This window comes from Eucalyptus grandis, chromosome 2, assembly GCF_016545825.1.
Source record: "Eucalyptus grandis isolate ANBG69807.140 chromosome 2, ASM1654582v1, whole genome shotgun sequence".
Classification (NCBI taxonomy): domain Eukaryota; kingdom Viridiplantae; phylum Streptophyta; class Magnoliopsida; order Myrtales; family Myrtaceae; genus Eucalyptus; species Eucalyptus grandis.
In genome coordinates, this window is record NC_052613.1 from 38759323 (window position 1) to 38780667 (window position 21345).

At 43.6% G+C, this 21345-nt stretch overlaps 5 protein-coding genes across 5 annotated transcripts; 3 read left to right on the forward strand and 2 right to left on the reverse strand.

Annotated features, from left to right (window-relative positions):
* The first annotated feature begins 613 nt into the window (after window positions 1-613).
* Window positions 614-3143, forward strand: LOC120290212 (ribulose bisphosphate carboxylase/oxygenase activase 2, chloroplastic-like). The gene is given in 6 exon segments (XM_039306008.1): window positions 614-1363; window positions 1467-1572; window positions 1661-1746; window positions 1863-2335; window positions 2610-2717; window positions 2720-3143. Coding segments are annotated over 6 exon segments (1041 nt in total). The 5' UTR covers window positions 614-1271; the 3' UTR covers window positions 2896-3143.
* A 269-nt stretch (window positions 3144-3412) lies between these two features.
* Window positions 3413-5267, reverse strand: LOC104435311. Its single transcript, XM_039307082.1, has 3 exons — window positions 4766-5267; window positions 3805-4503; window positions 3413-3456 (listed from the first exon to the last, which is right to left on the reverse strand). The coding sequence occupies exons 1-3, from the start codon at window positions 5265-5267 to the stop codon at window positions 3413-3415; spliced, it is 1245 nt and encodes a 414-aa protein (XP_039163016.1).
* Window positions 5268-6003: 736 nt separating this feature from the next.
* LOC104432695 (protein TOC75-3, chloroplastic) lies at window positions 6004-10251 on the forward strand. The gene is made up of 7 exons (XM_010045198.3): window positions 6004-7267; window positions 7563-7784; window positions 7871-7978; window positions 8075-8266; window positions 8365-8613; window positions 9392-9646; window positions 9751-10251. The coding sequence occupies exons 1-7, from the start codon at window positions 6110-6112 to the stop codon at window positions 9988-9990; spliced, it is 2424 nt and encodes an 807-aa protein (XP_010043500.2). The 5' UTR covers window positions 6004-6109; the 3' UTR covers window positions 9991-10251.
* A 7901-nt stretch (window positions 10252-18152) lies between these two features.
* LOC104432696 (transcription factor BOA) lies at window positions 18153-20053 on the reverse strand. The gene has a single exon (XM_010045199.3). It carries the CDS (start codon window positions 19773-19775, stop codon window positions 18765-18767), a length of 1011 nt encoding a protein of 336 aa, XP_010043501.1. The 5' UTR covers window positions 19776-20053; the 3' UTR covers window positions 18153-18764.
* A 287-nt stretch (window positions 20054-20340) lies between these two features.
* LOC104435312 (EG45-like domain containing protein 2) lies at window positions 20341-21345 on the forward strand. The gene is made up of 2 exons (XM_010048089.2): window positions 20341-20646; window positions 20730-21345. Exons 1-2 carry the CDS (start codon window positions 20454-20456, stop codon window positions 21086-21088), a joined length of 552 nt encoding a protein of 183 aa, XP_010046391.2. The 5' UTR covers window positions 20341-20453; the 3' UTR covers window positions 21089-21345.

Here is a 21345-nt window from a genome sequence, read left to right on the forward strand (position 1 = left end):
AGAACTCTAGTAGCTTCCTGTAAGAAACTAGAGAGCATCACTCCACCTCAGAAGCTAATTCTAACTTGTCGTGTACAGAGATTTTCTTTCGAGCCGATTGTTCTTTATCCACATGTTATGGGCATTTCAAACCTGTCACCGTTCACCAGATTTCTACTGTTTTTCTTTCCAGAATGAGAGAAAATGATGGGAAGAAAGAAAACCATTTTTTAAAAAAGAAAAAGCGTACCGATTTTTTTAGTGGTGAAGAGAGACGCTGTGGCCTCAGCCTCAATTGTCACCCCAATTCAGGAAATCTGGAATATCCTACTTTGTCCTACATGGCAACCAGTAGCATTGGTTTGGCCGTTGAGGGTTTATAAAACCCCACTGGTCCTCTTATTTCTCTGCGCTTAGGGGCTTGTTCAGACCGAGTCATCCAGACACGCACAAGCTTCAAGCTCTTGTCCAAGCAGCTTGTCGTTTGATCAAGTCCCAAGTAAACATTAGCCTATGGCTGCCACAGTTTCAACCGTTGGAACTGTTAACCGGTAATTTCCCGCCATTTTCCAACTCTACGATCGCGCCCTCTCTTTCTCCGTGCGTCCTTCATTGCGATTTTGTCTCAGTTCTGGAAGCAAGTGGGCTTGTGCTTATAATGTCGGACAGTTACACTAGGCTGTCATTGAGAAAGTGACTTTATGCTATTTTCATTCATGTATTGGTTTGAAGTTCACTTTTTTCTTCTTTTTTTCGTGGGAAGTTCAAAATTTTATTGCAGCTTATGGAGGAGGGGATGCATTAGATCAAGTTTCAGTGTTCACTTAATCATGTTCTTGATTTTTTGCCTTTCCGGTTTTCTAGATTTTGTGAGATTGAAATAAGACTTGTACTTGATTTGTGTTCGTCTCCCATTCAGGTGAAGGGTAAAAACTCAAAACCATGCTTCTCAACTAGACGTTGCAGCCACATCCATCTTAGTTTGTTTATACAGCTTGTGAAAATTGTTTCTAACTCCTTAATCACAACGACTGCATGCTCATCATAAGAATTTTGTGTTGATCCAGTTGAGCTTGAACAGCTCGAGCTCTGTAGACTCCGTCCCCCGTTCGGTCTTCTTGGGCAGCAGCCTAAAGAAGGTGAACTCCAGATTCACCTCCCCAAAGGTTTCATCCGGCAGCTTCAAGGTTGTCGCTGAAGTTGAAGAGGACAAGCAGACCAACAAGGACAAATGGAAAGGCCTCGCCTTCGATACTTCTGATGACCAACAGGACATCACCAGAGGAAAGGGGATGGTTGATTCACTCTTCCAGGCTCCCATGGGGACCGGAACTCATTATGCGATCATGAGCTCATACGATTACATCAGTGCTGGCCTTCGCCAGTAAGTGTAGACATGTTTACCATCTGAGACTAGTGCTCGCGATTTCCTTTTATGAGATGGTCCCTGTGACTTGTGCTCATACTGCAAATGTCTTGTGCTTCAGATACAACCTGGACAACAACATGGATGGTTTCTACATTGCTCCTGCTTTCATGGACAAGCTTGTAGTTCACATCACCAAGAACTTCATGACTCTCCCTAACATCAAGGTTAGCAGCTGAACTTTTTGGTTCTGATGAGACCAAGGAGTAATTTGCTTTTCGATGTTTGATCTTGGTTTTCGTCATTCTGTTTTAGGTTCCTCTGATTTTGGGTATCTGGGGAGGCAAGGGTCAGGGCAAATCCTTCCAGTGTGAACTTGTCTTTGCCAAGATGGGAATCAAGTGAGTTCTTCGTGAACTCATGAGAAGTTTTTGGAAGATTAAAAGGGAAATCTAACCTATAAAGTGAACAATTGCCTATGATTTTATCTACTAATTGGTTGATTGTGCAATATCAGCCCCATTATGATGAGTGCCGGAGAACTGGAAAGTGGAAACGCTGGTGAGCCCGCAAAATTGATCAGGCAAAGGTATCGTGAGGCAGCTGACATCATCAAGAAGGGCAAGATGTGCTGCCTCTTCATCAACGATCTCGATGCTGGTGCTGGTAGGCTCGGTGGGACCACTCAATACACTGTGAACAACCAGATGGTGAACGCTACCCTCATGAACATCGCTGATAACCCGACCAATGTCCAGCTCCCCGGTATGTACAACAAGGAGGAGAACCCCCGGGTCCCCATCATCGTCACTGGTAACGACTTCTCCACACTGTATGCCCCTCTCATCCGTGACGGTCGTATGGAGAAATTCTACTGGGCACCAACTCGCGAAGACCGCATTGGTGTTTGCAAAGGTATCTTTAGGTCCGACAATATCCCCGATGAAGACATTGTCAAACTCGTTGATAACTTCCCCGGCCAATCTATTGGTAAGTATAAACACAATTTTCTGTTGGCAATTGTTCTCTCCAAATTTTCCAAAAGGGATCATGTTTCAAACACCTCTATGAATGATTGTGATAATTATAATTAATACGGTGGTTATGGGAAAACTGTCCATTGAGAATGAGGGAGTTCGAAAATGGAAACTGAAAACTGACTTGAGATTCAATGCATGTCGAGTGAAAGAAAGTTATCGTAAAATTCTACCAACCATTTTGAGGGGATGTAGTCATTCATGAGCTTGCTTGCTCCTGCTTGCAGACTTCTTTGGTGCCCTGCGTGCTCGTGTCTATGATGACGAAGTAAGGAAGTGGATCTCCGGTGTTGGAGTTGACAGCATTGGAAAGAAGCTCGTGAACTCAAAGGAGGGTCCCCAACTTTCGAGCAGCCGAAGATGAGCCTCGACAAGCTCCTTGAGTATGGAAACATGCTCGTTCAGGAACAGGAGAACGTGAAGAGAGTCCAGTTGGCTGACAAGTACTTGAGTGACGCCGCTCTCGGTGATGCCAACAAAGATGCCATGGAGAGCGGAACCTTCTTCAGCTAGAATGCTCACTCTGGAAGTTTGATTGTTTGGTGTGTTCATCTGTCGTTCCTAGTGGTAGCAAAATGAGGAGTCATAAGCTCATACTTTATGAATGCAAGCAAGCAACGGATTCCTTTCACATGACAAGAACTAGTTTCGACAGCCAGAATTGAGAGCTGTAGTTGCAAGCACCAGGACATCCTGTCTTTGTTGTTTCTTTTTTGTGCTATATTAAAAAAAAAAAAAAAAATCTTGATGTTTGGGCAATCCTTTTTCAGTCTCGCACTTGCATCCATGTTTGCACAGAGCAGAAGCGCAACCTAATACTGATCCTAGTGAAGTCAATGTGCTGAATGGTCAGCAGTAATTTACTGTAGAATATCATTTTATTGCTTGTACATGATACGCATTTCGACACAGAAGACTGAATGCTGCGCTGATACAACATAATTAACATTTGCTAATCCACAATATACATGAAGAATCGAGAAAAATGAAATTCTATTATTGACAGCAGAGGGGATGTCCATTCCACTTTTCAGTTGGCCTGGAGTATTCTTCCATAATTCTCTTCTTCCATAGCTACAATGCAAGAGAAAGCACGCAGTAAGATTCGCAGATGATGAAAGCCCTGGGACAATGGTCAATGCAGTTGCACCCATGGATTCTCATGGTTACTTGAATTTCTTCAGTAGTCCTGTGACTTGTCTCTTTACACTGCATTTTTCAGAAGGCTAAAGAACATATTTTACCAGGGGATTGCGAAAAAAAACCTCCCATGAAAATTTACCGCCAGGTCTACAGGAATGGCTTGTCTATGCTCTCGGCCTGTGATTAGTAGTTACTAATCGACCAAAGCTAGTTCATTTATTTGTCTTAACCTCAGAAAGAACGTTACAATTGGCATGGACTGGAAAAATCGAAATTTACCTTCATGGGCATTGGTCGATGCCGGGATATGCGTAGAAGAGTTCGTAGCAGAATGGAAAGCAGTAGTGGACGATGCCTCTTGGTTCCGAAGCAAATTACTGACGGCCTCCCTGACCTTCTCAACCACGCCTCCATCAGCAGGACCTTTCCGAGGACTTATTGCCTCGGTTATCACTTGAGACAGTGCCCTGTCATCTTCCCCTGGTTCAAACTTATGCATTATATATTCCTTCACCGACACCCCCTTATCTAACTTCCGCTCTGCAGGAGTATCCCGCAGGTGCCCCCTAACAGCAATGTTTGCAGGCCGACCAGCTGCCGAACCTGCTGCTGGAGAACTGACCGTTAGGTTCTGGATCTTTGAAGCAACAGCATGAGTTGCATCTGTCGCATAACCCGGCGCATTCTGAATTTTTGAAGCGATAGTATAAGTTGCATCAGTTGCATAAGCCGGCGCGTTTTGGATTTTGGAAGTGATTGCCTGAGTTGCATCAGAAACCATGGTATATGCTGGTGCAAGTTTCTCCGTCATGGTTTCAGTCATTGTCTTGTCAGGACTAAGAGGGTTTCCTTTACTGGCTTCAGTTTCGTGATCGATACTGTTTGGCAAAAGATGCTTCTCCGATATGACCGGATTCGCTCTCGGATGCTGCCTAGCCTTCTCCTTGCAGTCTTCAGGTGCCAGCTCCGACTCGTACACTGAAAAGAGCAAAAAACAGAAAATGATTCTTCAGATATTCATATCTCCAGGGTCACATTTCTAACGATTTGATTCCCAAAGAGAGAGTATTCCTTTTGACTTCGGAAAACTCCACTCTCGCGCCGAGCCCGGTCGGGAATGCTCTCCCTTTTTTCAGAGCATATTTCAGAAAGAGCAGTCGGGAAGCGATCCAATATCTTCTCTGTATGGACCTTTCGATACTACTAAACAGTAGAGAATGAAAAAGGAGGATGACATTACTTGGGGCTCCAAGATACTCGGCATCTTCTTCAGCATCGTCTTCATCCAAGCTGACCCCCCACAACGGCGTGGTGTTGCCGTCGTTGGCGTTTCGTTTCTTGCCGAGGCTGAGGTGCCATCTTCTAGCCCTTTCTTTCACTTTGGCAAGAACAGACTTCTTGTTGTTGGGGTACGAGTGGAGGTGGTCGTCTTCCAGATCGTGGCCCCTCATAAACGTCGGGGAGGTCGAGGACCACCTGGAACTTTCGCCTGGTCCGTCTGCAACATGGTTAGAATACGAGAGCAAATGATCACATGGCCCATTGGGCAACAGTGTCAATTCAGACCAACAAGAATGAACCGAGGACGAGCGGTCATTGAGGAATGCCGATGCGCGCCGGAGGCGTTTCACCGTCCATCTCTTACCATAAAGGAGCTGCTCGACCGTAGGGGTGGTCGGAGTCCGAGGACTCGGGGTGCTGCTCTTGCTGTATCTCAGCCTCCCATCGAATCGCTGAGCCATCTAGCTTCACCCGACAATCCCACAAATCTCCCAAGAACAAAAGGAAAAACGATCCCTTAAACGAGCTTCAGTTTCTACGTGAACTTCCTATCTCCAAGAACACTTTCGAGAGGGCGTCATCACCATCCCAAGGGCCCGAGAGCTTTAACGCCTGAGGAGCGACGCTCGCGCACGGTTTTGCGGGGCCAAAGCGAGGACGAAGAGGCGCGGGAGATCAGTGCCATCGGATTGGGAGGGGACTATATAAAGCTTGTGGGCGCGAGCTATTACACTTGTCCGAAAAGGAACCGGACAATGTCCATGCATGGCACAAGCAGCAATTCAGAGATCCCTTCAAAATCCCGTTCCCTCGGAAGGAGCCCAACGGCTAAACCGTTTTATTCCCGAACAGCGGCTGACGATCCGGAGATACAAGCGCGAGGCCAGCAGGGGAAAACTGTTGAAAACACAACCGTCGGTCCGGGGCTACTTCTTACTAACTCTTTTGCTTACGATGAAATAAATTATTATTCAGGCAGTATATTAAAAACTATTACGCAATCATTTTTTTTTAAAAAATCATGAAAGTCGTCATGATATAAAGTTTAGGATAATTAATGATGGTTACATGTGAAGCTTAGGGAGTCCGCAAAACCAGCTCCAACCTCATCGAGTTGCAGAAGCCCAAAGCAAACAAAAGAAGCCAGACGCAAAAAGCCCATTAACGAAGTTCCTCTTCTTCTTCTGCAAAAACCCTCTCTCTCTCTTTTTTTCTTCTCCTTATCCTCCTCCTCCTGCTGCTCCTGCTGCTGCTGCAATTTCTTGGAGACTGAGAGGAGGGAAAGCTCCGATAGGAAGCGACGATGCCCGCATTCGCCGCTTCCGGCCACCTCCTCAACCCCACCCTCACTCACTCCCTCTCCTCCCGCCGCCGCAGATTCCCCTCTTCTTCCCAAAACCCTAAACCCCTCCCTTCCCTCAAGTGCCACCTACCCTCCTCCTCCTCCTCCTCCGACCCTCCCACCTCCGATCCCCGCCCCGTCAAATCCCTCAACCTAGCCCCTCCTCGCCTCCGCGGCCGCGGCCGGCGCGGCCGCCTCCTTCGCCATCCTCCTCCGCTTCTCCCCATCGGCGGCGGCGGCGGCGGTGGCGGCGGGGGTTCGGAGGTGGTGGCGGTGGGGGGGGGTGGTGGAGATGGAAGCGGCGGCGGTTTCTGGGGGCGGCTGTTCTCTGCGCCCGCCGCGATTGCCGACGAGCAGCAGAATCAGGAGTGGGACTCCCACGGCTTGCCTGCCAACATTGTGGTGCAGCTCAACAAGCTCAGCGGCTTCAAGAAATACAAGCTCTCGGAGATCTTGTTCTTCGATCGGAGGAGGTGGGCCACCGTGGGGACCGAGGATTCCTTCTTCGAGATGGTCTCCTTGAGGCCCGGCGGCATCTACACTAAAACGCAGCTCCAGAAGGAGCTGGAGACGCTGGCCACCTGCGGGATGTTTGAGAAAGTTGACATGGAAGGGAAGACCAAGCCGGATGGGAGTTTGAGTTTGACCATTTCTTTCACCGAGAGCACATGGCAATCTGCTGATAAGTTTAGGTGCATCAATGTGGGGCTGATGCCGCAGTCGAAACCGATCGAGATGGACCCGGATATGACCGACAAGGAGAAGTTGGAGTACTACAGGAGCCAAGAGAAGGATTATAGGAGGAGAATCGACAGGGCGAGGCCGTGTCTGTTGCCGACGCCGGTGCATGGGGAGATTCTGCAGATGTTGAGAGACCAGGGTAAGGTGAGCGCGCGGCTGCTGCAGAAGATTAGGGATAGAGTGCAGAAGTGGTACCATGATGAAGGCTACGCATGCGCTCAAGTTGTTAACTTTGGGAATTTGAATACTAAGGAGGTGGTTTGTGAGGTTGTGGAAGGGGATATCACTCAGCTTGTGGTCCAGTTCCAAGATAAGCTGGGCAATGTGGTTGAAGGGAATACCCAGACTCCTGTCATTAGAAGGGAGTTGCCTAAGCAGGTATGTCGCATATGCGATGTGTTTGTGAGCTTTATCTCTTTTCTCATTTTAACTTTTGATGATGCCGATGTCAATGCTGAAGTCTTAGAGCACTGAAACTTGTGATAGAATGGTTATATGCAGTTGATCTTCAATTTACGGCCAATTGTTCGAGTGTGATGAAGATTTCCAAGTGCTTCACATTCTGAGATTGTAGCTTGATATTTCTAGTTGTTACACATCTCCAAGCCATGTTATGATGTTTTCCAAGGGCTTATCTCTCATGGTTAGTTTTGTGTTTGAACAACTTTCACAGCTTCGCCAAGGCTATGTTTTCAACATAGAAGCAGGAAAACAAGCTCTTAGAAACATCAATTCTCTAGCTTTATTTTCAAACATCGAAGTAAACCCTCGTCCTGATGAGAAGAATGAAGGGGGCATCATCGTAGAGATTAAGCTCAAAGAACTAGAGCAAAAGCAGGCTGAAGTTAGTACTGAGTGGAGCATTGTACCTGGTCGAGGAGGTCGACCCACGTTGGTAAGATTGCATACAGTTTGACAGCATTCCTGATCATATATTATTTTTTTTATTAGATCTTAACTTTTTCTTCATTGCTTGTTTAGGCTTCGCTCCAGCCTGGTGGAACTGTTTCTTTTGAGCATAGAAATATCATGGGCCTCAACAGGTCAATTCTTGGTTCAGTAACAACCAGCAACTTCTTAAATCCTCAGGTAGTTTTGCATTGATAATTCCCTTTCCTTGCTTACAAAACTTGGATTGTCGAAGTGTCAATGATACTATTATCTTTGGGGCAATCCCTACTGTAGGATGATCTCGCTTTCAAGCTTGAGTATGTGCACCCATATCTGGATGGAGTGACTAATCCACGCAATCGAACCCTCCGTGCCAGCTGCTTCAACAGCCGGAAGCTGAGTCCTGTGTTCACCGGTGGTCCTGGAGTGGATGAAGTCCCCCCAATATGGGTCGATCGAGCTGGTCTTAAGGCCAATATCACTGAGGTGACTTAATATGTCCAGTCTACTGATTATATCAGGCTTTTGGCATCAGTTTAAGTTTGTAAAATTTAAGTCATCCTGATAATCTTGAGTATCATCAGAATTTCACCCGGCAAAGCAAATTCACTTATGGACTCGTGATGGAAGAAGTAACAACTCGGGATGAAAGCAGTCATATCTCCCCTAACGGCCAAAGAGTCTTGCCAAGTGGAGGAATCAGTGCAGATGGACCTCCAACGACCCTTAGTGGAACTGGTATCGACAGAATGGCATTCCTACAAGCAAATATCACACGTGACAACACCAAGTATGTTAATGGAGCTATTGTTGGCCAAAGGAATGTATTTCAGGTGTGTCATGGTTCACCAAATTTATCGATGCTCCTGGAAGAATGACTTCTTTTTAGCAAGCACTTCTTTTTAGATGTTTGCGCTCTTTTAGAAGTCAGTTAATTATCTGGGAAGAAATGCTGGGAAACAAGCTTGTTAAATGATGGTGAAGACAGGATGCATGCTATATAGCCTCTTATAGGATGAAGTGAGGATCAGGGTAAATAGCAAGAGTTTTCTGTATATTCTCCATTGGAGGTGGACATGAACTTTTATAGTCAACAGCTAGGACTAATAGCACTACAGAATGAGGTCTCTGTTTATTAATGTGTTATACCTAGGACTTGTGCGCAGTTTGTGCTTTCCATTCATAATTTAACCTCTCCACGAATTCATGTGACAATCTTTATTCTTGAGATGCTAACTATTTTGTCATGTTGATTATGTTTCCATGTTTCCCATTCAATTCAGATAAAATCTATGTAATCCACTGAATGAGAGGGTTTTATTATTTGGTTCTTTATACTGCATGCTTTGTCTCCATGCTCATTACACTGTTTAAAACTTCTTCTGGGGTTTGATGGAGATGGATGAAATTCCTCTTGTTTGCTGGAGGGACATGTATAAGGTGCTGAAGAGCTGCATCATTAGCACTTGTCCCTCTTTTCATTTAGCCTTTCACTGGTCGTTGTAACAGCTCAAACTACAAAGTTATCGTTTTGTCTGTCTGACTTCATGTTTAAGATATTGATCTTACGCTAACATAATGTCCTTTTTTTTTTCTTTGAAAAACTTGCAGCTGGACCAAGGTCTTGGAATTGGCAGCAATTTCCCATTCTTCAATCGCCATCAACTAACATGTACAGGATTTTTTCAGTTGAAACAAGTGGAGGAAGGTGCTGGTAAGCCGCCACCACCTGTTCTAGTTCTACATGGCCATTACGGCGGTTGTGTGGGGGACCTCCCAAGCTATGATGCCTTTACTCTTGGCGGGCCGTACTCCGTTAGAGGTTACAACATGGGCGAGCTAGGTGCAGCAAGAAATATCCTCGAGGTAGGAATTCATAGTTTAACCTCCTTTTTCCGTGTATTATGTAACACAAAATCATGAGAGCTTTTTGATGGAATGGACAAGTAACTCTAGTTTGATTTATGCAGCTTGCAGCTGAGCTACGGGTACCAGTGAAGAATACACACGTGTATGTATTTGCAGAACATGGCAACGACTTGGGAAGTTCGAAACTCGTCAAAGGGAATCCAACCGAGGTCTACAGGCGTATGGGTCAAGGCTCGTCATATGGGTTCGGTGCTAAGTTTGGTCTAGTACGCGCAGAATATGCTGTGGATCAAAATTCGGGCACCGGGTCCTTATTCCTTCGGTTTGGAGAGAGGTTTTGATATGTTTTGATCGTTATTGTGTTGCATAATATTTTGGATGCCGAGTTTCAGAAAATGATTTGAGGATCAGTTGTTTCAGTCCCGCGAGATCTTTTAAAGGTGCTTAGGAACCAGATATAGTTTTTGCCTCAGTATGTGCTTTTCCTTGTCAATTAGTGGTTGAAGGTTTTATCTGTAGTGATACATTGTCATGAATGGACTAAATCCAAGACATGTAATAATCAATGGATGCATCAAGTTACTCGTCTCTCTGCATAATTCCGTAGGTGAACTTTGATTTTACTTTCGCAGCTTCATCTATGCAGGCCTTCTTCTTACCATCGCCATTGGTTCAATGTTGGTCCCCGATGGGGATCTCAGATTCTTATCAACGCGAAGCCATTGGATGTACATTTTCAGCCTCGCATTTATCGGGCTGTTCTGTTCGTTAGACAGAAAAAAAAAGGCCAAAAAGGGGGAAATGATTGGGAAGTGAGCATTGGGACTTGACTAGAATTATTTTTTGAGGAAGTTACGGAAAATGACAAACTGAGATGATTTGTGGATATTATTTTTGGATTAATTCATCTGTCGTCTCAGGTTCAGTTCATTTGCCCCCATCGCATCGATAGCCCGTAAAGAGCTATGCTGTTTTTTTGGCTCCTTCCAGGTAGTGTTTAGCTCAAATCCTCTGGAAACTTGTGTCATTGTTCGGGTAAAGTATCAAAAAAAATTCTGATTCAGCAAATTTCTTGAGATGATTAATTATTTCAAAGGCTTTGTTTCAAACATTACAAAATTGCTGATTTCACTGCAATCAATGCATCCCCATCTTGGGGAAAACTTCAGTCGTCGATGAGCTTAAGGAGATTATGCGGATTCTTCTTTCATTACGAATACCATCAATAGGAAAGAGAATTATTCAGATTGATGTCAATGATGAATATTGGGCTCCCATCAACGGGAAAGAGAATTTTCTAGACTGACATTAGTGATGAAAATTGGGCAGTTATCTTGTTCGAGGAAATTGATAATAAGAGACACTATGTGCTTACAGAAGTGCAAAATTTTCTCAATTTTCTCAAGCTAAAATATGTTATCATTTCACTTTCAAAGAAATCTTAGCGGCAAAAAATGAAATAAAAAAGTTCAAGTTCCATCTCGTCAGCCATCACTTCCCAGTGAAATTAGATATGGCATTATTTCCTTATATGATCAAGTTCAAATAGAAGCAGATTCCCCATTCTCAACTACTTTGATGGGCTGAATGGAATCATACACATTGCTAGAAAAAAAGAACATGCTTGCTGACTTCTTATTAAGAGCAAATGCACTAACAGATTTCAACATGTACGTTATGAGGTATATTTTTTATACTTTTCACCACAATGAAAAGTATAAGATCAAAAGAATACGAGATTAACCAACCTCACTTTGAAAATCTAGAAAACATTATATGGCAATGCCACACAAATTCTTCTTTATCCTTTTAGATTAAATTCCAACTATCCATTCATGCACCCTAATATGACTTCCCTAATCAACTACGATAGTTATTTTGGTACTTGACCATAAAGTACTTAATAGCTATCGAAATCCCGACCAGAAGGTTCATTGCCAACCTAACCAGGATATTCAAGCTCGATCAAAATACGGAAAAGGAAAGTGACAAGAACCTCAATTGGTTTATCCTCTCATTCACTAGAAGCATCTCCTCCAGCAGGAATTGAGAATTGTCCGACCAAACCTAAAGATCCACACTATTTTGTTCTTTCAACGACTATGGGCTTTTGTTAAAAAGAATGGCATCATTACTGGTGCTCCACAAAGTATAGGAACTACATCATATAAATCTCGATCGCACCTTAAAGAAGCTCGAATTTACAAATCATTTCCAAGTCCTATTGGTTGCTATGAACACCAGTACCAAGAACTTCAAAGAGTCTTGTGCCAGGAGAACAAGACCATCCCCTAAGACGTATGAAATTATAATGTACCCACTGCATGGAATCATTATAGTCTTGCACCAAAAGCCAAAGAAGCACTCGAAGAATTTAGATATGCTACAAGGACAACCCCATCATCACATGAGTAAGAAATGACAAATACGGATGACCCTACACAATTATCTCAAGACCCCTATGCACAATGGGGGGCCCTCTATCTCAAGACCCCTATAATCAAGGATTCATGTCCTTATCTCTAGAGATGGACACATCTTACTATGATCAACCATCCAACTTGACCTCTGCCAAAAATGCCTACCAACACTCCAGGATCCTCCAAGAATCATGAAGAAGCATCTTTTCATCAAACGAGGCAAACATATGGAATACTCCCCCTATGCACAATGGGGGGCCCTCTATGTCAAGACCCCTATAATCAAGGATTCATGTCCTTATCTCTAGAGATGGACACATCTTACTATGATGAACCATCCAACTTGGCCTCTACCAAAAATGCTTACCAACACTCCAGGATCCTCCAAGAATCATAAAGAAGCATTTTCTTCAAACAAGGCAAACATATGGGATACTCGAAGCCCCTCTGATATTTGACTTACGAAACTTGAATGAAAATACGAAAAACATTTTCTAGCAAAAATGCATAGTTCTAATTATTCATACTATGACTACAATACCCATGACCGAAGAAAATTGCTGACTGTACTGTAGCAGTAAACTAGGAAAATCACTGTTCGTTGTTACTGCTCATATCACCTAGAATAATTCCTGACCGATTTTTCCGGAGCCCCTATCTATTTTAGGACTCATGAGTTTGGTTCTTGTTTATTTGTGACCTCATAATGCCTATAAAAGGCAAAAATGATGTAATATATTGGGCAGAGTCCCTTGAAGTAAATTGAGTGTTTTGTTAAAACTCTTAATATATTTCTAAACACTTCTTCTTCTCCAACCTAGTAGGATCTTCTGAGAAATACAACTCAGATAGTTAGATATGTTACCATCCTAGTATCTATGAGTGTTTCTAGACCTTGAACTAAAAGTCTGAGTAGTTTTCTATTAAAAGACTGTCCTTGAAGGGTTTAAACAAGAAATTCGCCTATTGTGGGAAAGCAAATCAATTTAGTCCTAAATATTTCAATTTAGCCAATTTAGTTATAAATATTTTTACATTGGTATCAATTCAATTTATTAGCTAATTTAGGCTTGAAATTGCTAAAGTGAACACTTTGGTTGTGCTACGTAGAACGGTCGATATTGACGTAAACATTTTTAAATAATTTTTAAATAATTTGTCTTTCTTTCCCTTTTTTTTCTTCTTTTTTTTTTTTTTTTTTTGAGATAAGTACATTAAAAGTGTCCAAAATTATGTATGACACTTACTTTAATGTCAAAAGTTTTCGCCGAAGAGAAAAAACTATCACTTAAATGTTAACTACAATTCCAACTAAATTGATCATATGGCATTTATAATTAATAGAGATAAGTGTTCAGAAGTCCTAAAACTTGTTACGAAAATACATTTCAATCCTAAAATTTACAAAAAAGTGCATTTAAATCCTAAAACTTGTCAAATTATTTCAAACGAGTCCTAAAATCGACGTTGTTAGCATTTTCCGTTAAAAATGCTGACGTGGCATTTTAAATAATTTTTATTTTCCAGGTGTATTTTTTAATTAATTTTTATCCATTTTTTAAAAATATATATTTAAAAACTAAAAAATTAAATTTATTCTTATCTTATTTTCAACAAAAACTAAAAAGAAAAGTTAAAAAATTTATTTTTAAAATTGTTAAAAAGAAAAATCAGCACGGCTCCTCTCCCCGCCGCCGCCGCTACCGCCGCCCATCGCCGGAGTGGTCGGGTTACGGTCGCCGCCCTAGGCGGGGTGGCCGAGCCTCGCCGGCCCCCGTGAGGGCCGACGATGACTCGCCCGAGGGGGCGATGGTCGCCGACCCCCGCGAGGGCTAACGGGCCCAAATCCGAGCACCCTCGCTCAACTCCGGCGCGGGTGCCCGGATGGGCCCGCCGGCCTCGCGAGGGCCGGAAACCGTCGCCCCCTTAGGCGAGTCGTCGACAGCCCTCACGAGGGGCTGCCGACGGTCACGGCCCTGGCGAGGCCTCGTCGGCCCTCGCTCGGGGCCGGCGAGGCTCACCGGATCTAGCGATCCTCGCCAACCCCGAGCGAGGGCCGACGAGGCCTCGCCCGGGGCGACCATCGCCGCCCTCGCCGGGGCCGGCAAGGCCCGCCACCCCGCCCGGGGCCGGCGATCGTCGCCCGGCCCCTCCGACGATGGGCGGTAGCGGGGAGAGGAGCTGCTATTTTTTTTTTTTTTTAATAAATATTTTAACTTTAAAAAAAATTGGTGAAAATAAGATAAAATGAATAAATTTGATTTTTTTAGTTTTTAAATCTAATTTTTTTAAAATGAATAAAAAATAATTAAAAAATTCACGTGGAAAATTTAAAAAAAAATATTTAAAATGCCACGTCAACATTTTTAACGGAAAAAGCTAACGGCGTCAATTTTAAGACTCGTTTGAAACAATTTGACAAGTTTTAGGACTTAAATGTACTTTTTGCAAGTTTTAGGGCTTAAATGCATTTTTGTGACAAGTTGTAAGACTTCTGGAACACTTATCCCTAATTAATATTATAACATGACTTGGCAAATTTTTTAAAAACTCCAATCTACGTGGCATTTTTACGTGGTGTGCTTAGCCCTAAAATGATCTTCTTCTTTCTTTTTTAACAATGATGGCACTGAAATGATCATTTTTTTTAAAAATGGCATTCAAATTATCACTATTTACCACCCCATTCGGTGGCTGCGTTGGTATGCGCTCAGACCCTCTTTGCGAAAGGGCGAGAGTTCGAACCCCTAGGTTTGCATATTGCCCAGTTTATTAGTGGTCTTAAGTGCGGCGTCATGGTGCTGGTTTTCCTACACTAGCGTCGCTCCAGGTTTACGTCGCCAGTTGTACAACGGTTCCTAGGTATCAAAAAGAAAAAATTATCACTATTTATAATTTTTAGAGTCTTTTAAGGATTATATATTGACGAGGTAGGCCAGTGAGCCACATAGGATTAAGAAATTAATAAAATATAACTACGGACTTTCAGTAACCCAGATCGAAGTTGGCACTAAAATAATCCAAAAAAAGACTTTTAGCACGTAAGCATCGTAAATAACTTTTGGCGTTTCTAGTGTACCTATTCCTTTTTTTCCCTTCTCTTTCCTTTGGACTGTGGCCCTCACCGAATCTAGCAAGGGACGCCCTTGCTTAGGCCACGAGGGCAACCCTCACCTATGGTTAATCGCCAGCCATGGTCGATATTGACCACAGTCTAGAGAAAAATGAAAAGGAAAGAAAAAATAAATATTTAATAAAAATAGTAAAAAATAAAAAAAAAAATACATGTCAACAATTTCCGACCTAAATTAGCCAAATAGACTGAATTGGTACTAATATGAAAGTATTTAAAACTAAATTAGTTCAATTGAAATATTTAGGATTAAATTGATACAAATATAATAGATTTATAATTTTTTGGTACTTGTCCTATCATCGTCCTCCAGTCTTTTAGATTCTGAATGGAGAGACTACCTATCATAATCCAAAGTGCTAATGTGACATAAAAATGACATTCTCATAAGAGATTTTCTCCAATTTCAATGAGCCAAATGAAAGATATGATCAAAAGGTTAAAACAAGGATGAAGCTTCTTTGTGGCTCAAAAAAGAAACCACCCAGTTTCTCTTCCCGAACATTAAGGGCACGAATGCTAAATATTCTATTCCAAAAATCAATTTCTAACCCAAAATTAATTTTCTTTTTCTATTCCCCAAATGAGTTTATAAACAAAATAAGCATTTAATAACCACACAAAATTTATATTCTTAAAATAGAATTTCGTTAAAAGATGAGACAAAATTTCTCTCTTGATTGGCGACGGGAGGCAATCGTGCATGACCAGCGACATGCAATTGATGTCAGGTGACCAGAGTCCGACAATCGATGCCTGACGTTCGGTAACTAGTGCGAGCATTCAGCAACCGATGGCCAGCGACCATCCTTCGACATCCGACAATCAACAACCGCGATGGGAAGCAATTGCGGACGGATGGCGAGCAACTAGCGATGGGAAGCAGTTGCGAATGAACGGTAAGTGACCAACAACAGGTTACCGACGCCAAGTGATCAGAGTTTGATGTCCAATGGCTAGCATTCGACTTCTATGGACAGGTGTCCAATGGCCGATGATCGTTGGCAAGCAATAACAAGTGGACAACCAGCCAGTGGTGAGAGCGACAGGCATCCAACGGGCCCGCCACCAGTAGCCCATAGTTTGGCGTCCGATGGCGAGTGACGACAGATGGGGAATTAACTAGTAGTGAAAACGAACAACGATGAGAATTTTTATTTCTCACTTTTGTTTCAAAAATAAAAAAGTAGAAAATCTTTCTATTCCAATAAGCAAATTTTTTTTTTTTTAGTTCAAAAATAGAAAATTAAAATTGCGTTACTAAACGGATTTCTATTCCAAACTTGTTCCTAGAAATAGAAAACAAGAAAAATAGAGAAATAAAATGATTATCATGACATCCTAACTAGCATGACACAGGAAGAGGAATGCGATAACACGGCCAATAGTTCAGAGCCAACTTCTTCCTGTCAAAAGGAGTAAATGTCAATCTAAAATAACCCAACGAAGAATAAAAATTATTTCGGTCAGATCTTCCATCGCCTAAAAGTCTCCACAAGCATGTTTCTCCGCGTGGAAAAACATATTCTGCAAACTGGTAAGTGAGAGGTAGACATGCGCTCTCTTTTCTGGTTGTCGTGTGACTCTCGAGTATAAGCCTCCGGGAAATTGTCAAAAGCTTATTATTCCATCTCTATTGGTTTGTCGGATCCTGGCTACCGCCGGATCCAGCCAAAGATGCAATGCATGTATTGAGGAGAAAGCCTCCTGCAAAAAGTGGCCCTATTTCTTTCTCTTTGGTCTTCCGTGTTTTCAAGAATCCAAATCCCAGGAATTAAGTTATCAAAAAGAGCCTAAATCTCAAGCTTCTGTGGTTTACCAGTCAGCAATGACAATCCTTATGCGGCACTCTTTGACACTACAGCCGGAGAAGTTGTCGAGGTGACCAGAGACTTTGAGCTAAACCCATTAAGCAAGAAATTCGAGAAGAACCAGTGAACACGGTCCAACACATAAGTCAAGTCATAAATTAAAGAGGCTTATGAAATTCGAAATCCAGCTTAAAAGGAGGAACTCAAAGGAAAACAACGAACATAAACCAGAGCCAGAGATGGTAAATAAGATGAAAGTGTGTGCTTCCATTTCAATTCATATCCAAATTAAGGTCAAGTTTCCGAGGTAGTACGAACTCAATCGTGCTTAAATTGTCCCAGAACAATAAGAACTCCAGATGTGCCACTCATCCAGATGGAGCCCATTGTTCCAACCATAACCCAAATGCACTCAATAGCAGAGCACCTTCACAGAGTGAACATACAAGATATTCCAGGAATTTAATCACTGGAAAGACTCTTGGAGATGAATCTTTTAAAAGTCAAACATGGCCACAATCGCAGGCAAGCAATATGCAAGGGGATTTCAATCTCATGTATGAGCTACTGCAGTTTATGTTACAAAAATTACAAAAGCAAACAGACTAAACAGTCATGAACTCAGCTGGATTGAATCTTTCAAGTAAACTAAAGGAGTATTCAGGTCCTCCAGGAGAATTTACTTGATTTAGGCTTTAAATTAACACAAGCATCTTTGGCCCCAAAAAAGTTGAAGAAAGGAATTGTGATACAAAAAATAGATCAAAAAAGTAGAAAAATCAATTTCTATGTAAAACTAGAAATCCATAAGTTAAAGACTATCACCGTTCACCACAAGTTCAACTTGTTCTAACACAGAGGGTCAATTTGAAAGATGCATGCATGGATGGCTTTAAAAGCATTTTTTGCAACATCTGCAGCAGCTGAAATTGACCTAAAACCTTTTTAACTAAAAGAAAAGGAAGGAACATATTGACTTAAATATAAAAAAAAACTGCACTAACTGAAGCATAGACCAACTCTAACAAGACACAAGCCAAATCTCCTAAATATGCAGTTATAGAGATACGCAAACCCATAAAAAATCAGCTACAGCTAGGATGTTAGCTTTGTTTTCTAAATGGTAAAGGCATGAAAAGTAACAGAAGGAAAAGAGTCATTAAGCAAAACGAAAGCACTGTACATTCAACTTCTGAATTTCCAAAAGGGATGAAACCACCTGCAAGACATGGTTCAGAACATTCAACAATTATTTCTCATACACATTTATCCACAAGGAAACTATGTAAATGTGCGCCTATATTTCTACTTCTGGCTTTAGACCTTATGCAGGTTTCTGAACCACAGCCCAATACCGCCTGCCAGGTACCTTCAAATGTACACGTGATGTATCCGTTCAAATGGATCACCCAGAACACAAAATTTGGTAAACTTGTCTTGCATCCCTCTGTTGATAAAGCGACAGCAGTACCATAACACCCGCTGGCTAGGACTATTTTGAGCAGTTAAAGTTTCTGCTAAGGATGCCTCCAGAACTGGGAGGCACAATATTTTGCTCAGCTTACTCGCAGATCAACTATAAATTTAAAAATGAGGATCTGACGCTGTTGTAAAGTCACCAAAAGTCACCCGTGAAAGGCAAATTATCAAAACCACCACAACGTCTGAAGCAACCATGGACGAATGAATCATCATGAAGAGTATCTTACAAGACCAAGAAGTTAACCTTTCTTTATCGTCAATAAATTCCGCTAGAATCGTTTCTCGTTTGAAGCGGTCTGTTGGTAAGAAGCAACCGAACCATACTTATTACTGGACCAATCTCTCTGTTGCGTCACGTATTGGTTTGACTCAAACCCAGATAAATCACCAATTTGCATTCTCATGTGTCCATAACCATGCCCCATTGCATAAACTGGCATAGGCATCATAGGCGGCTGTGCTCCATAGGGCACCGGTGTCGGCATGGGCATTTGCCCATCACCATGACCAGTGCTGCCTGCAACATAATTCAAGCTATGCACCACCGGAGTCGAGGTAAACAATTGATCGGATGACGAAAGTCCTTCACTTGACATCCCCTGCATCCTCCTCAAGTAAACCCTATACTTCTGCAGATGACTCGCCACATTTTCCCTTGTCAATCCCTCAACATTCATCAACTGCATTATAGTCTTTGGAACCGCATTCTTGATCCCTAAATGGGCAACCACGTCGACAAACCTCTTGTGCAATTGAGGTGTCCAAACCAGCCGTGGCCTCTTTGATGTCTTCTCCGACGGATCCTCCTGCGAATCATCCATCCTCGGAGTGGAATCCACTTCTTCGGCCGTCTCAATCCTCCTCGATTTCCTGGAATCCGATTTATCGGCACCATCCTCCTCCTCCTCCTCCTCCTCCTCCTCCTCTTCCTCCTTCTCCTCCTCCTCCACCTCCACCTCCATGCTCTGACGATCATCAACGAAGGACTTGAAATTATCGTTGGTGGAAAAACCCTGCGAAGACGCGGTGCTGCCGCAGCGGCGCAATCCCGTCAACGTGCTCCGGGACGCGCGATTGACGTCGCCGGCGGTTCTCGAGGGCCGCAGCGCGATGCTGAACGCGGACGCCAGATCGGGTGGAATCAACGCCTGAGACAACGGCGCCAGGTCATCGCAACTCGGGAGGCCGAACTCCCACTCGGCGACCGGGTCCTCGCCGTCCAGCTCGCCATCTCCACTGCCGCCGCCGCGGCCGTGGCGGAGGTCGTCGGATTCGCTCATCTTCACTTCCTCGCCCGTTTCTCCACTCGATCGGGCCGGGGCAGCGTCTCGAGCCGGCGCGACGGAGGAGAGGGATCGGAACTGTAGGAGATCCGCGGAGGTTTCGATTTCTAGGGTTTCGAGCTTTCGCGAGAGAGAGTAGGAAGGGGAAACGATCGGGGTCCCTTGCTTCAGTCGGTGGGAAAATGGAAAGGGGAAAATCGTTCCCCGGCGATTTTCTTTTCCGGGAAAGGGAAAGAAAACGTGAAAGCGAAAGCGCGCGGAGACAAGCCGCTGCTGACGTGGACGGCTTAGCCGGATAATTTTTCCGATTTTGATGGATTTGATTCCACGACAAAAATATCTTCCCCCGGGCGACGGAATTGATACCGTGCGTTGCGAGAAAATATTCGGTGGTTCGTAAGTGCCACGTCAACAGCTGACCTGGCGTGAGTTAATGTACTATTAATCAATTAAAAATTGACGTGTGTCAATTAAAAAATAAATTAAAAATCTCTTAATCCACCTAGATTTCTCTTCTCCTCCTCTTCCATCTGCATGCACAAGCCCAACCTCCACTCCTCCTTCCGCCATCGCCACCGGTTGAGTTGGAGTTGCCGGCGCCGCATCAAACTTAGTTTGGCCATCTCCTCCGCCCATGCCTCAGTTCCAAATCCAGCGGGATGATGGAGAGGATGAATGCGAAGATTATCTCCAAATCTGGTTTGCTGCTCTAGATCTTGGCTCATCCATGGCTGCCGGCGAAGAGCTCAACAACTTGCTGCAACCAGGAGTCTTTTACAATCCCCCCTCCTCCTCCTCCTCCTCCTCTGGGTCCACCGTGCTGTCGCCAAGAATGGCACAGCTTCGTACTATGGTCCTCCCTACGAGCGTAAGTTTTGGCCCCCCATAACAAAAAGCACAGAAAGAGAACAAGAACTTTGCTGTTTAACGTTTTTCTTGCCATTGATTTAGGGACGGAGTGCTACGGCGAGGGCTCATTGCAGTTCCCTGTGAGCAACCTGTTCATGGCCGTGGGTGACGGACTATGGGACCTGGGGGCAGCATGCGGCAGGGAGTATGAGTTGCGGTGCATTGGCGATGCGCAGTCTGGCCCTGGAGGCTGCAAACCCGGCGCCAACAATATCCGGGTCAAGGTCGTCGACTATGCCCTCTCAGTTGAGTCCTCTGCTGCGGCCCCCAGGCAGTCCGTAACCGGCACTGATTTGGTGCTGTCTTGGCCCGCATTTGAAGCCATTGCTAGTCCGTCCGTGGATTCGATCAAAGTGGGAATTTTGACAACGAAACATGCAGAGTTCTTAGAATATAAATAACAGATTTTCCAATCCCGATTAATTTTAGTCAAATCCATTGTTTTAAAAAGACCTCTATATGTCGAATTTCCATGTCGATTCACATCAAACACGATCATTCAAGTTGTTTGCAACGTGCTTCCCTATAGCCCCCTCTTAGGGATGATGGAACTTCTTACGACAAGACTGATTTGGAAAACACCTCGTCAAAAAGCTGGCTAATCACCTGATGGATTGATATTTCGGATTTGGCTTAAGTCATCACCTAAGGTTAAGGT

Bases quoted from the DNA above. Each gene is read 5' to 3' on its own strand.
- LOC104435311 (XM_039307082.1), bottom strand. From the start codon at position 5,267: ATGGCTCAGCGATTCGATGGGAGGCTGAGATACAGCAAGAGCAGCACC. The intron at 4,504-4,765 runs GTAATGTCATCC...TGCTCTTTTCAG, and splicing joins CGAGTATCTTGGAGCCCCAA to TGTACGAGTCGGAGCTGGCA. The intron at 3,457-3,804 runs GTAAATTTCGAT...CTTGCATTGTAG, and splicing joins ATCGACCAATGCCCATGAAG to CTATGGAAGAAGAGAATTAT.
- LOC104432695 (XM_010045198.3), top strand. From the start codon at position 6,110: ATGCCCGCATTCGCCGCTTCCGGCCACCTCCTCAACCCCACCCTCACT. The intron at 7,979-8,074 runs GTAGTTTTGCAT...TCCCTACTGTAG, and splicing joins GCAACTTCTTAAATCCTCAG to GATGATCTCGCTTTCAAGCT. The intron at 8,267-8,364 runs GTGACTTAATAT...GAGTATCATCAG, and splicing joins TTAAGGCCAATATCACTGAG to AATTTCACCCGGCAAAGCAA.
- LOC104432696 (XM_010045199.3), bottom strand. From the start codon at position 19,775: ATGAGCGAATCCGACGACCTCCGCCACGGCCGCGGCGGCGGCAGTGGA.
- LOC104435312 (XM_010048089.2), top strand. From the start codon at position 20,454: ATGCGAAGATTATCTCCAAATCTGGTTTGCTGCTCTAGATCTTGGCTC. The intron at 20,647-20,729 runs GTAAGTTTTGGC...CCATTGATTTAG, and splicing joins CTATGGTCCTCCCTACGAGC to GGACGGAGTGCTACGGCGAG.